The 14,912-nt window shown below is 34.7% G+C and overlaps 1 protein-coding gene across 1 annotated transcript; it reads right to left on the bottom strand.

Annotated features, from left to right (window-relative positions):
• Window positions 1-41: 41 nt before the first annotated feature.
• LOC138306948 (uncharacterized) lies at window positions 42-12,653 on the bottom strand. The gene is made up of 3 exons (XM_069247538.1): window positions 12,499-12,653; window positions 5,572-5,655; window positions 42-3,812 (listed from the first exon to the last, which is right to left on the bottom strand). Exons 2-3 carry the CDS (start codon window positions 5,639-5,641, stop codon window positions 3,091-3,093), a joined length of 792 nt encoding a protein of 263 aa, XP_069103639.1. The 5' UTR covers window positions 5,642-5,655; window positions 12,499-12,653; the 3' UTR covers window positions 42-3,090.
• Between the last annotated feature and the right edge of the window lie 2,259 nt (window positions 12,654-14,912).

The following is a 14,912-nucleotide window of genomic DNA, read 5'->3' on the forward strand; positions in this document are numbered from 1 at the left end:
TTTGAATGTTGATGCTCGATAGTAAATAACGGTACAGTTGTACAGCTAAACAGCTTTATTTTCAAAAAGACACCAAACGATAACAGATAAATGTTAAAAATTTAAAATCTAAAGAAAAATATCTTTGTTATACATATCTTTGTGTAAGAAATCATAAAGAATTTTCAACTTTTCTATTGAAAATCTCTTCCAGAAAATACTGTACAATGCTATATAAACCTTAAAAATATCATCATACCATTGGCCAATAAAATACAGTTATTTTAAAGTAATTTAATCAATATCAAACGAAAATTATGGTTTATTTCTCTGAAGGTTCATGCAATACGGTTCATGATAATGTCTTTAAGATAGATATATACATTCAGTAGATAATAAAAAACTACATACAAAGTTGGTAGTCATAAGTATGAAAATTATTGACACAAGTCGCAATATCAGAGAATAACATTGCAGAAATCGTTTCATAAACAAAGTTTTTTTTATGTTCTTGTCACTAAACAGAATAACTTACAAAAAGTCCACCTCACCTTCTACATTTGAGCTCCTTAACTTGGACGGATATATTTATGTGTATCAATCTGGTATTTACAAAGATGAATATATTACTACACTAAGCATCAAAATGGACGGATTGAGAAAAACTATCTGCCTACAAAGACAATATACCGTAAGGTATAGTGAGAAATAGATAAAATACATTGTTATTTACACAGATCAACATCTGATCATAAGCAGGTTCTTCCTTGGTATCACAATGCGCTTTTTATAGTGACAAAACCTATTCTTTAAAACGAATATGGGAAACTTGCACATCAAAATACTACTTTCAATAAACATTAAATTAAAGTTAATTGAGCAAAGCGAAATTGACAATACGAAAAAATTGAGCGAATTTACAATCTTAGTCTGGAATTCGCTATGCAATACTACCCAATCTATGAGTGGAATTCCTTATCCGATACTACTCAATCTCAGTAATGAATTCCCTATCCGGTACTACCCAATCTTAGTGTGGAATTCCCTATCCGATACTACCCAATCTCAGTGATGAATTCCCTATCCGATACTACCCAATCTCAGTGATGAATTCCCTATCCGGTACTACCCAATCTCAGTGTGGAATTCCCTATCCGATACTACCCAATCTCAGTGATGAATTCCCTATCCGATACTACCCAATCTTAGTGTGGAATTCCCTATCCGATACTATCCAATCTCAGTGATGAATTCCCTATCCGATACTACCCAATCTCAGTGTGGAATTCCCTATCCGATTCTATCCAATCTCAGTGATGAATTCCCTATACGATACTACCAAATCTCAGTGATGAACTCCCTATCCGATACTACCAAATCTCAGTGATGAACTCCCTATCCGATACTACCCAATCTTAGTGAGTGGAATTCCCTCCCTGATACTACCCAATCTTAGTGTGGAATATTCTCCCCTATACTAGCCAATCTTAGTGTGGAATTCCCTTTCCGATACTACCCAATCTTAGTGTGGAATATTCTCCCCTATACTAGCCAATCTTAGTGTGGAATTCCTTTTCCGATACTACCGAATCTTAGTGTGGAATTCGCTATCCGATACCACCTAATCTTATTGTGGATTCCTATCCGATGCTGCCAAAACTTTGTGTTAAATTCCCACCCCGATACTATCCAATCTTAGTGTTGAATTCCCTCTCCGATACTGATCGATTAATATGAAGTTCCTTACTACATGTATACAGCACTGCGGGTTCAGGTTCGGCGTACAAGACGTAACTACCACCAATTATAATTGGGCGAATAAGCTTTTCTTCGCTTTGCACACACTGACTACAATAGACACATTGAATCGAACTACTCCAATTTTTTTTTTGAACTCAGACCAAATTTTCCTTCACTAAAAAAAATCATTTTTCAGCAAATGATCTTCGGGATTATGTCCATTTAGTAATAATATTTATGAAAATTAAGGTCAGGTATAATTTTAAATGATTTCTTTGATATAAAATATAAATAATGCCGACAAATCACATTTTTTTCTAATTTTAAAAACAACACAATTACATGTATAATTTTACTTACACTGCTTTATAAACAGAGATGATCAAAATTTGGAGGTCACTGATATTTAGCTTTAAACTTACCGTGATTCCCTAAATAGAGCCCACGAGCTATACGATTTTTTTACATCAGAAGATGCCTAATGCGGGCTATCAGTGGAAACTATTACCAAATCGAAAAAAATATGCGAGTTATATGTTGTAAGATATTTCACATATACAGAAAATAACTCAAGTAACCTCCTAGAAAGCATGTTCATATGAACTATATATAGAGTAACTTATTAATCTTTATGAACTTGTTTTGTTAAATATTTTTTTGTAAAATAGTTAACACTTATATCAGAAGGCATGTCAAAATTTTAAGAAATCATTAAAGCGTATATTGTTATAAGACCTATAATTCAAATAGACAATAAGACGATAACTGTGTACAGAGCAATAAACACGGTATTACTGTATTCGACCCAACAAGCGCCCAGGCCGCTTAAAAATTGATAAAAATGAAAAGGTGCTAATAAGTCAAAATTATTGCATATTTATACCGTTTTATGTAGTTTTGGTCCTTATTTATGCCTGGGCAATTCAAAGTGAGGCCTCAAAAAGGGGGAGGGGCGCTTATAGGGACATGGGCGCTTATTGGGTCGAATACGGTATCCACATACAAAAATATACGAACATATTAAGTTTTCCTATGGCAGAAGGAAGTGTACAAAACTAGACTATAACTTAACTTTGGTAGAAATAAGGAATTCTCTACGAGTGCTTTCTACTGGTTAGCAAAGGTATTTGTATTCGTATATTTGGAAACGGTGATGCGAAATTAAAATATAGTTTTCGGGTTTGCAACTGTTAGGCCATAACCTATGTTTTAACATATCTGTCAAGAGCATAATTTCATTCCAGCTCTATATTCTCAAAGTCACATCAAAGAAACATCTCATGTCCAAAAGGGATATTTTTCAAATTAAAATAAACTTTGACTTTAGTTTAATCTTTAGTGTCAAAGGACAAGCACAGACATGCAGCATCTTTAATCTGCCACAAACACGAGCCTCTTGGCCTTCTTATAGCCTCCACCCCCCGGGCGGTAGTGGTCTTCCTGTCTCAGTAACTCAGCCGCCTGCTTAGCCATGGCATACGACTCCATGGCGTTCCGGTTCCGGTGGTCATTTCCGGGGTTAGAGATCGTGTTCACCATTGGTCTGTTCATGGCAGGCTTACCTCCAAAGTCATCGTATGGAGGAGGTGGGCTTGGGTGGTTGTTCGGGTGGTTGTTGTGGTGGTTGTTCATAGCATTTCTCGGCTCAGATTTTCTGGGAGGTGGGGCTGTCTTTTGCGGGTACAAACTTTCCTTGTCATCCGGGACTTGCCAGGGCAGAGGCGTGGTGTCTCTGTCTACTGCCACTCTGACGTCAGATGCTGACGTCTGTTTCCCACCCCTTCTTTCTTGTCTTGGCTCCTGGACATCAGTCCTCTCGGTGATAGGGATGTCGTCATCGTCAACGTCCTGGCGGTCAAACTTTTGTTTGTGTTTTTTCTTCTTGAGGTGTCGTCGACATTTCGCAATGCAGTAGATGAGACTGCATCCACCATATACAAATACCAGCAGAGGCAGTACCAGGTACATGGCGAAGTTGTTCTTGTCTTCGTAGAACACTTCAATCTTTCGCCAGAAACTTTGTTCCTCTTCTGCCACAGTTGCATTTGAATTCAGAAGTTTCCGTGCCATGAAGCCGCTTTCAGAAACATCCGCTGTGAATGATAAAATATACATTTTATCTTGTGGACATATGGCTATAAGATACACGAGCTATTTTTATATTCAAATATACCATTGAAACACAATATACTTATAAACCAACCAGTTAAAGAGTACACTGCATATAGTAAAATTTCAAGATAATCTTTATGTTTGAAAATAAATGACTTGAAACACTTTCGCACAGATTTATATATTGAATAAATGGATTAACAATACGCGTTACAGTTACGCCGCATGAATTATGATGTAAAGTAATTGTTTTCCCGGAACATCCTGCCTAAAAGGTTAGGTTGTACAATCTATCATTGCCTAGAGGTTGTTATCTCTCATGGCTACAACTGGTGACAAATCAGTGCATGGTTGTAAAAAGAGTTATATGTTCCCTAGTAACCGCGGGATACTTCTGTCACGTATCGGTTAACTTTTATCGCACACTCACATTAGTGTTCCATGATATCACAAAATTAAGGCAGTAGGATATGTTGGACACACGAACGATAGTTTACTTGCCATAATACAGAGATGTTTGATTGATAGGAAAGCGTTTCATGGGTTTTGATTATTGCAGAATAAAATACAATCATTAGATTACCATTCTGTATACTTTAGTTTTGATGTAAAAATATAATAAGATTGTTAGAGCATCGATTATTTGTTTTAAATATATATAACGTGAAAGGAGTAGATATGATAGGACCGAAAAATATTAACTCTGATCCACATCAATTTCACATCAATAAATACTCTCATACTTGCCATTCATCAAAACATAACTTTTTATAACCATGTACACGATGTGCTCCACCTATGAAATCATCAAATTGATGATTTTCCTTTTGCTAGAAATTAATCATCTTTAGGTTAGAAAAGGCTTGAAATGGATTTGGCCGCCACCTTGGAGCAACTTTATATTTCGCATGGATATGCGTAAATACACGATACACAACGTGTGAAAATCTCTTTCTGCTCCACGAAGGCGGCCACATTCATTTTTTTACAGAAAACCACTCAAAAAGTATGATTTTTCATGGATTTTTGTGAAAAATGGCGGGAAACTGCATGTTGATGACGTTATCGTGAACATAATTGGCACATGCGGGATATTTTCGGGATGTAATGTGTTAGCAAATGTATTCAACTGTTATATGGCAAAATATGCTGTTCTTTACAGGAGAATTAATTTTGGGGCCATATTCGAGTCTTAACGTACCTTCTCATTTATATAGGAAGGCCACACATATGAACATTTTAGTGCTGTGTAGAGTGCTTTCATAGAAAAGTGAAAGATATGACGCACACTTGGAAAAGTAGATAAACACATCGGCAATAGTTATCTAACAAATACGAATGATAAAGCAGTAACGAGTACATAATACTTCAAATACATACGAATGTTAGACAGACGACGTAACATACGAATAAATGATTCATGCAACTGACCTGTCATGATTATTTGAGGATCAAAAGCTTTTCATAAAAGTATTATACACGAATACAGAAGATATTTTACATACATGCATCAAATGACACACTTATGTATATCATTAGCGAATTCAATTTGTTAAACATGGATAGCATGAAGCAATATATACATATATAGTGTTACTTAGATCATTTGACATATTGACCAATGGAAACACTGAGTTGACATGCTATAAATCGAACAACATGTGACCATTTTTAGCGAATAGGAATAGAGGAGAATCGGATCACATCTATAAACTTTTATCGTATTGATGTACGACCTACCAGCGCTTGCAGCGAAGACCAATCCCAGGCAGATAGTGCCCATGATGACACACGTGACTTGTCTGTTCATCCTCACTGAATCCTCTACAATGAAATAAGAAAACAATATACATATGATATCCCTTTACTACAACACAATTACTGACAACTTATTTTTGTGTGCGTATACATTTCGCCTAATTAGCGGGCAATCTGCGAAAATTCGAGAAAATCGATGATGAAAGAATATTCAGGTACAATTGGAATAATCGTCGAGAAAATGACATTAGGCGCAAAAACACGAAACTGCAGCAAAAATAAATTGGTGAAGTAATGTTAAAGTTCTACAACCAAATAAATATACTCAGAATGCTAGTAATGTTACAGTTCTACAACCAAATAAATATACTCATAGTATTAGCAATGCTAAACTTCTACAACGAAAATAAATATCGTACTCAGAGTGCTGGTCATTTTAAACTTCTACAACCAAATAAATACACTCAGAGTGCTAGTAATGTTAAACTTCTACAACGAAAATAAATATCATACTCAGAATGCCATAATGTTAAACTTCTTCTTCAGGAATGATTTTTATTTTTTGTTGTTTACTGGTATGTAAACTGCATTTGTTGGACAGATATTTTATATGACGCGCGGTATTTACTGGTATGTAAACTGCATTTGTTGGACAGATATTTTATATGACGCGCGGTATCTGTCAAACAAATGCAGTTTACATACCAGTAAACAACAATATATATTTTTTTTTACATTTCAACCGACTATATCTTTTAAATTTAAAGTTGTGATAAGATATAACTTCGTTTTTTCAACGTTATACGATGTAACAGCCTGTCAGTTGATGGAACCCCGGAATTTGGCTCCAATTTGGCGGAATATGTTGTCAAGTTCTGGAAGTACACAAACTATATTTCCACAATAACACTATCTTTTTCATTGCATTGGTGCAATATTTCTCAAATATTTTATTTTCTGAAATGTAATCTAAGATATTCATTACATTCAAAGTGTTTAATTGAAGAATTAAAAATACAGAAACAATGTAGGCCAAATCGTATGCGCATTAACACTTCTTGTATGTATTCTTGCGCGACAACCGACTGCGTTTACTTAAGTGTAAACGATTTCCCAGTTTGTAAGGTTATATAGCAAAAACAAACGAAAATGTAAATATAACCAGATAAATATCATACTCAGAATGCTAGTAATGTTAAACTTCTACAACGAAAATAAAAATATCGTACTCAGAATGCTAGTAATGTTAAACTTCTACAACGAAAATAAAAATATCGTACTCAGAGTGCTAGTAATGTTAAGCTTCTACAACGAAAATAAAAATATCGTACTCAGAATGCTAGTAATGTTAAGCTTCTACAACGAAAATAAAAATATCATACTCAGAATGCTAGTAATGTTAAACTTCTACAACGAAAATAAAAATATCGTACTCAGAGTGCTAGTAATGTTAAACTTCTACAACGAAAATAAAAATATCGTACTCAGAGTGCTATACTGTTAAACTTCTACAACGAAAATAAATATGATATTTATATATTTCACTCTTACCAAAGGACACTTATCTACTTCAGCCCTCATCCACAAAACAACAGAAAAACTCATGGCTTACATCTTCAACAAATCAATCATGTTATCAAGGGATATCCTACCACGGTCAGTAAAATATTCCTTCCTTCTCAAAGACAAATATAATCCATTCATTATTTTTCTTAACGAACTAAACAATAAAATCAGGATTCCCGTGGAATGCCGTTGATGTATATTGATTTCCGTCTTGGCCACTCTTGTTTGATATTGTTATGGCAAATTTTCTTACTTGAACTACTTTAACTAGAAACATATTCAATTGCAACTGAACCTTTTGATCATTGTTCTTATAATATCTGCTGCAATTTACCAAAATAACAACACAATCAGTGAACTGAATTCAAAAAGACGAACAGTATTGGTATTTCTACAGCAATGCTTGTCATGTATTTTTTTTTTTTTTTTTTTTTTTTTTTTTACTTTTTCATTTTTCATCACATCCCATTTTGCAGCGGTTTCATCGTTGCAATCTCAAAAGATAAGCGGCCAAGACTTCTTACGCAATAAAAAAACCCAATTTGTTGCTGAATTTTAGAAATATTTCTATTCAATTGATGTTTTCTAGATGTTGAAATATGATCACGCAAAGAAGAATACTTTTCGACTTAAAATAAATGTGTTCTTTGGTTAAGGTAGACTGTAAATATTTGTCGTAGAGAACAAATAAAAGTATATATCGTGATCGATATTTGTTAGCGGTGGCTTGATAGAAACCCTAGCTAAGCTATACCGAGTTAAGATATGTAAAGTTCTATATGAACTACTCCTGATATAGATGTCATTTGAAAATCGTTAAAACGTACAGGCGTTTAACGACATTGATTGGTACTTTGGTCCTGAACGCCATTTCATGGAGTGAAATATAGTATATAAACACACTTTTCATGAAAGCCCGAAATTCAATATATTAGCTGAATACCAAATGAACAAAGTCGTTGCATTTATACATGAGAAAGTGTCGGGTGTGATGTGTTTTAAAAGCTTACGTTTTTTGAAAACTCTTACGATGAGAGTTAAGCTGTAAATAAATTAATAGGTTACCGGAGAAACCCTAAAAATGAAAATCGATTTATGACTATGTTGGAAACCGGTTTTTTAATGCTAAATCATAATGATATGCGGAAAAGTATACTAAAACTCTAAAATAAATTAAAAAATATGAAACAAAAGCAAACAAAGTAGTTAATCATGTATGTTGCCTGTTTCATCTGAATCTATCTTCAATCAATATATATACATATTTATTGGTTCTATTTAAGCAAACTCATTGCGACTTAATGGGATATAATGTCATTTAAGGATTAACTTGAATAGATTTTTTATGTTATGGAGATATAACACAAAAATCTGAGTGTACTCTTTAAGAAACCCCGAAGCGGTTTATGATGAGAGTACACTCAGATTTTTGTGTTATATCTTCATAACATAAAAAAATCTATTCAAATTAATCCTTATAATTATATTTACTAAAGATAATCTCGTCCATACTCAAAATTCATTTTGGGACTCTTTTGTCTATGAAATCATTACGCCGTCATCTCAGCCAATCAGAAGCAACGTCACAAATGGCGACGCCATTTTTTCCTTTATGGGCTGATAAAGTAATTTTTAAGCCAATGAAAATGCTCGTAACAAGCAAAATTGAATTATTATGTCATAATGTCATTAATAGCTTTTGAATATTATTCAATTTGTATGACAGTGTTTATATAGATTATTGTATCAATATCCTTAAAACACTCTGCAAATCACTGATTATTGTTGTATATGTATGTACATGTATATTGGCACTTAATCATGCCGCGATGTTTTATTATTTTCCATGCAGTTTGTTCTAATAGTGTTTGCTGTTGACAGGAAGTCCGATACGACAATATTTACATGAATCAATATCACATTTCAAATTAAATTACGTACATGGTTTTTATTACAGCAATCATACGTTACCACCATGAATTCATTGCAACTCTACAAACACATTCATCGATTGTTGCCTTATTTTGTTTTTAAATCATATGTCGCTATTTACCTTTTTGGGGGAAAATATGGATTCATGATAACATGCATCTAGCAATAAATCAATAACCGATCCCAATAATAACTAATTAAAATCATCAAGATTGAAAATAAAATAAAAGCCCCATTTTCGTTTTGTTTTGTCAATATATTTATGATTCACTTGTATACTGTGCAGGCAGCAAATATTGAAAACATAACAAATGGATATTCTTGTTAGTTGTTATCAAAATATTTTGGTTCTACAGAAGTCTTTCTCTTTTAAAATTGATACCACAACTAAACTTTTAGGATAAAGTTCAACAGCATAAAGAACGAGATCGAATATTGATTATCTTTTAGAGTTACCATATCTCAATATTCATTTGAACCGGCGTTTTAATGACTTGATATGCACCGCTAAGCTGGATAGAGTAGATATGAAATCGATTCCTCTGAATTAATTATGGTGTGGTGAAATGTTCCTGTTGTTTTCTGTTACTACCAGCTGCCTTTGTGACAGACATATACGTTGGGATATATCTAACCACACTTTATCAATAGCACATGACATGTTTGTATCGTGTCTTTGTTCTAACACAATATCATAGCTATTTTAGATAATATAATTGCTTTGTGACGTGGTAAGTTTCCATCATATATTAATTATTTTGGAATTGACATATACATTGAAATATATCAAACATAAGTAAGCCAGGTTATGAGTACTGAAGAATACACGACAGAAATGCTATATATTATTTGAACGATGTTAATAATAGAGGAATCGTTTTTAGAAAATTATTATGGACAAAAAGTGGTAGTTTCTGCCCCAGCTTAGCGCGCAGCATAAAGGGAGTTGGACGACTGGTTTTCCCTATGGTAATATAAAATAGTGGATGGGATATGTTTGTTCGGTGTCTTCGGTGCCATGCTACATTGAGATAGCACTATGAACGGTTAGGGTGCCATTTACCTCTCACGATCTACGGCACCAAATCGCCTAGCCAAACATATCTGCACCCTTTACCACCAGGCCGCATCCACGTCCCCAAAAAAGTACGTTTCAATGACGAAGTGATAGTCGGTTCGACATCCTTACAAGATCACTGTGCTAAAGAGATTATTTGAATTCCTGGATCGCATTGTATATACGTGCATGGATACGAATTGTACACATATTTTATGAAATCATCAACGAATAGATTTGAACAGGAATTTCAAATTAAACCTTTGGATCAACAAAAATACATTGTGTTTAAGTAATTAGACATATCAAAGAAACACCATTTAATTAAGGATGACAATTTATTAATTATGAATCGGGCCCTATGCGGGGCTCGAACTCACGATCTACAGCACCCAATCGCCTAGCCAAACATACCACATATATCACATTCTATGATATATTCATACTACATATACTACATAATGTATGCTTTCAAATCGTTTACTTGCTATTCAAACCGATTTGAAGTAACTTTTTTTTACATAAAATGAACCTACGATTTTATACACTAATTCATTGCACATCTAAATTCAAGTGTAGGTCTAAATCTTAACAAAATTCTTTCAAAATGAAAATGTGTTTGACGATGTAGCTACATGTTTCTCTGCATATTTCAATTCGTTACTCCCACTAATATCCGCGTTATGAATATGGATATCCAAGCCCAACTTCATCTCTTTGTTGTTTTCTATTGAGATTGTGTTTCTGTTAATATGAAACGTAAGCATAACATTTATATAGTAATTCATTTCTTCTGTGTACAATCCTAAACGTTCATTACAATGAGAAATCATTGTGAGAAACAACAACATCAGGAATTACAAATGTTTTGTCATTGATTTGAAACCATTCACGGGGTGTACTGGCCAGTGTCCCTTTCGGTATGATTCAGTGAGATGGCACTTTAAAATGGACAAGAGTTTACAAAGAAACACGAATTTATTACAATATCCCAAAGCATGCAGATTTTCTCATATGCAACAAGTTGCTTAGGGGAGAATATGTTCTAAAGTTATTCTGGTTGTTGATAGGATGTATGGCCCAACCAATCATTCATTATTACTACAACATATTTCATAATCACTTCAAAATCTTTACTACACGATGTGAGAAGTGGGAAGCCAGTCGGGATAGATCCCAGTTGTTGCACTCCCTTTTAGGTAAAACTCTAATGACCTACATGTTGGAAGGATGTAATAGAAGGAAATTATTAGGCGCGAAGATATAAAGTCTGATACAGTTCAAAATGTCATTGTCATTCAAGGACCAGGCATGTTTCGCTGCTTGAGTTAAAGTAAATTCAACGATATATAACCACTCATTATGTTGACCTGACGGCCTAGAGGCTAGTGATAGAATGTCCTTTTAATCACTTAGTACAGTATCCCAGAATTACAAGCCGCACTCTGAATGATATTTGACTCAGAGACCCACCAATACGATGAAGTTACGTCATTAGGACTGCTGTACCGTGTTCATTGTGATGGTGGTGGTCCAATGTAGTACCAGGTATATGTGGGATAAGTATGATTGTTTTCCGCTGGCACAGAAAAGCACGGCAGGAAATCGACACTTTATCATGACCTAGGATACGTAACCGAATTTAATGTTTAATATAGAAGGAAGTAATGATACAAACATAACAATAAAATAGGAATTATATTTATACTTAAGTTAGTTACTCTACAAATAGATATTCAAAAATTCAAAATAGTCTCATTAAAAAATAAATAAATAAAATAGTGGACGTCCGGATCTCCTATACGTTTGTCTTTATTTGAGTTTAGTTTTACTTGTTTAAGATGCTGGTTAAGTAAATGTAAATAACAGTCTTTTAGTCCATTCCATTACTTAAGAGTCTTTATGAGACATATTCTATCGGAGTTGGGTATCCATCGCCCATATTCTCTGCCAATCTGTCCCTGATTTGTCCTACTTGAGTCTGTCCCATTACTACGTATATAGTTAGATACTTATAGCTGGGATCGCAGTCAACCATCGTAATACGTGTTCCGCAAGTCGGCTTTCTCTCATTTAATAAATATATATTCAAATCATAAAGTAATTAAATGTTATCTATGTTACACGAATAAATATGCTCACCTGAATATCAGCAGCGTAAAACACTCTTGTCTAAAGATGATAATGTTTATGTAAATCACACAACTGTAACATTCGAAGACCTATTGAGTATTATTAATTATACCAAAACATACGCCATTTTGAATAGATACTGAAATATGTTTTTCTTCGTAACGATTGACATTTTCACATAATTTGATCAAACTGTATAAATACGTAAATGAACAACTTACCTGACAACTTGATGTAAATTTTCAATTTGTTTTCTGTTCACCGTTTACAATATATTTCTCTGGTTTTCTGTTTTAACCGAGCTCCGACATTTTCTGTCTCACCCTCATTAAAATTGGATATCTTCGAGCAGGGTCTACAATATTTTGGATCGATAATTCAAGCCAATGTTCCATGAAACTAGAGCCAAGCTTATGATGACAGGGGCCAAATGTGGGATATTGTATTAAAACAGATCAATATTCAGGAAACGTTATAGACAGTTCACAGCAATGTAGAAAGCTCCGTCAAATGTAAGGATCAATCAATCAGACAATTTAATGGATAAATGATGTGATATATTGGGCTCTAAATATCAACTATGTTTTAGATAAAATTAGAACACATTGTAGAGCATGTTAAGTTACAATGTTTATGCTATGGTCACAAAGATCGGTCGGTATCCGGGGATAATCGGAAGTACACCGCTGGTTTTGACAATTTTTCGGACATCGGACAACACTGGACAAAATATGTCACACATTATTTACATACGCTTCTGTTTCCAAAGAGATTTTTTTTGAGGGGGGGGGGGGGGGCTTTAAGTTATCATATGATGTCCGGGCGATAACCGGTCTGATCATCGGACATCGTACGGATATCGCTAGATTATCTTACCGGCAACGAACGATAGTTGTACCAGGCCCAGTCAAATGTCGTGCGGTGTGATTACCGCTCGATTCCCGACCGGATATCGGGCAAAACTTAAAAGAATGTGTAAAGGGTATATGGCTGGTTATGAAAATCTACGGGACACCGGAGAAATAATCCTTTTCGGGTACTCCCCAACGCTGACTGAGAGCCCCGGCCACGGGTCGGTACTGCTCAGGGACCATGTTGGTTTCTACTGTCAAAACAGCTTTGACATCGTCCTCAGAATCCTTAGCATCCAAAATTATATTACTAACGGTTATGAATATTTTATCATTAAATAGAAATTCGATAAAAAAGATCATTAAAATAGTGTAAAATGTTCTATATCTCCGTTTCGTTTAATACGTGAATAAGTTTGCTTTAAAAGATTACTGAGAAAATTCAGTGTATTTGTGTTACATATAAACAATTTTGTTACCGATTATTTCCGGTTGCTGATGACCTGCCGCACCATGGCACTTTCAGAAGGGTTGCAAGAAAGCGATGAGCCGAAAGTTTTCGGGCGTGTTTAACTATGGAAGATCTATAGGAAGAGTTATCTCCTCGTGTCGAGTTTATTTCCCACAACCACGGACATTACTGGGTGTTATTCATCGGCAAAGACAGTTGTCATTGTGTCAGATGGCCAGTATTGGCTGTGAGACATAATGTATCAAATACAAAATAAGCAGCTGCCTAAATATGTTCGGCAGCTATCACTCTTGTACTGACAGTGATATGTAGCTACATATCAGTTTTTTGTGGGGATCCCTGTCGGGGCCCCCTGTCAGGCACAGGTAAGCTAGTGTTACGCAGCGACAACGGCGTGACAATACCAGTCCATCGACTTTATGGAAAACGACAAAATCAATGACGTGATGGTGGTGTTTGTGCGGTCTTTTATTCTCCAGGCAGGCGGGTATTGATTGGTATTGCAATTAAACACTTATTCCAATGTCAGCTCTTCTTCTTGGTATATTGTGTTGTGCACTTTTCTGAACCATAGCTCTATGTATAATGTTTGTTTTTTACCTACATGTATTAACAACCAAGTTCACTTAAGGACCCGATTTTTTAGGAGGTGAAAGAAAGCTGGAGAACCTGGAGGGAACCAGTGGGCTATGGTCAGTACGTAGGTCGTGGGGTCCGCACTCGACACCCAGAGATACTGGTCTAATCCAATCGCTACCCTTTTTGACGGCCATACAATCCACTCCTGTTATCTATAAAATTTTGATTAAAACAGTAAAATATGCATCCGCTACACGTATCTCGACGTAATTTTACATTACAATTAGCTGGCATAACATTTCCTAATGTGTTGAATAGGTGATACCAATAAATAAATATTGCATAGTTGTTGGTTGTGAAAGTCATTTATGATAATATCTACAATATTACAATAACCCAACCTCATTGAATTTTGTGTTATATCTGTCCTATCGACCAATCAAATACGACGTTATAAACGGTGACGTCATTGTTTACGTTATGTAGATCTGTATGCAGTTTTAAACCCAGTGGTGAAAGTCTGATATAAAGCGTTTAAAGCGATTTGGGCCAACGAAACCTTTTCCCAAGTAGTACAGGCATAGTAGCTAATCAAAATTTGGAAAAACAAAATATTCACCAAGATTTTAAATCATAATACTATATGTACACAAAAAAAGTGAAATGAATATGTGTTTTATGAAAGCATTCCTGGAGAATTATCATCTTCATGAAAAGTGTTTGGATGTAAATT

The sequence above is a fragment of the Argopecten irradians genome, chromosome 14 (assembly GCF_041381155.1).
Source record: "Argopecten irradians isolate NY chromosome 14, Ai_NY, whole genome shotgun sequence".
Lineage (NCBI taxonomy): Eukaryota > Metazoa > Mollusca > Bivalvia > Pectinida > Pectinidae > Argopecten > Argopecten irradians.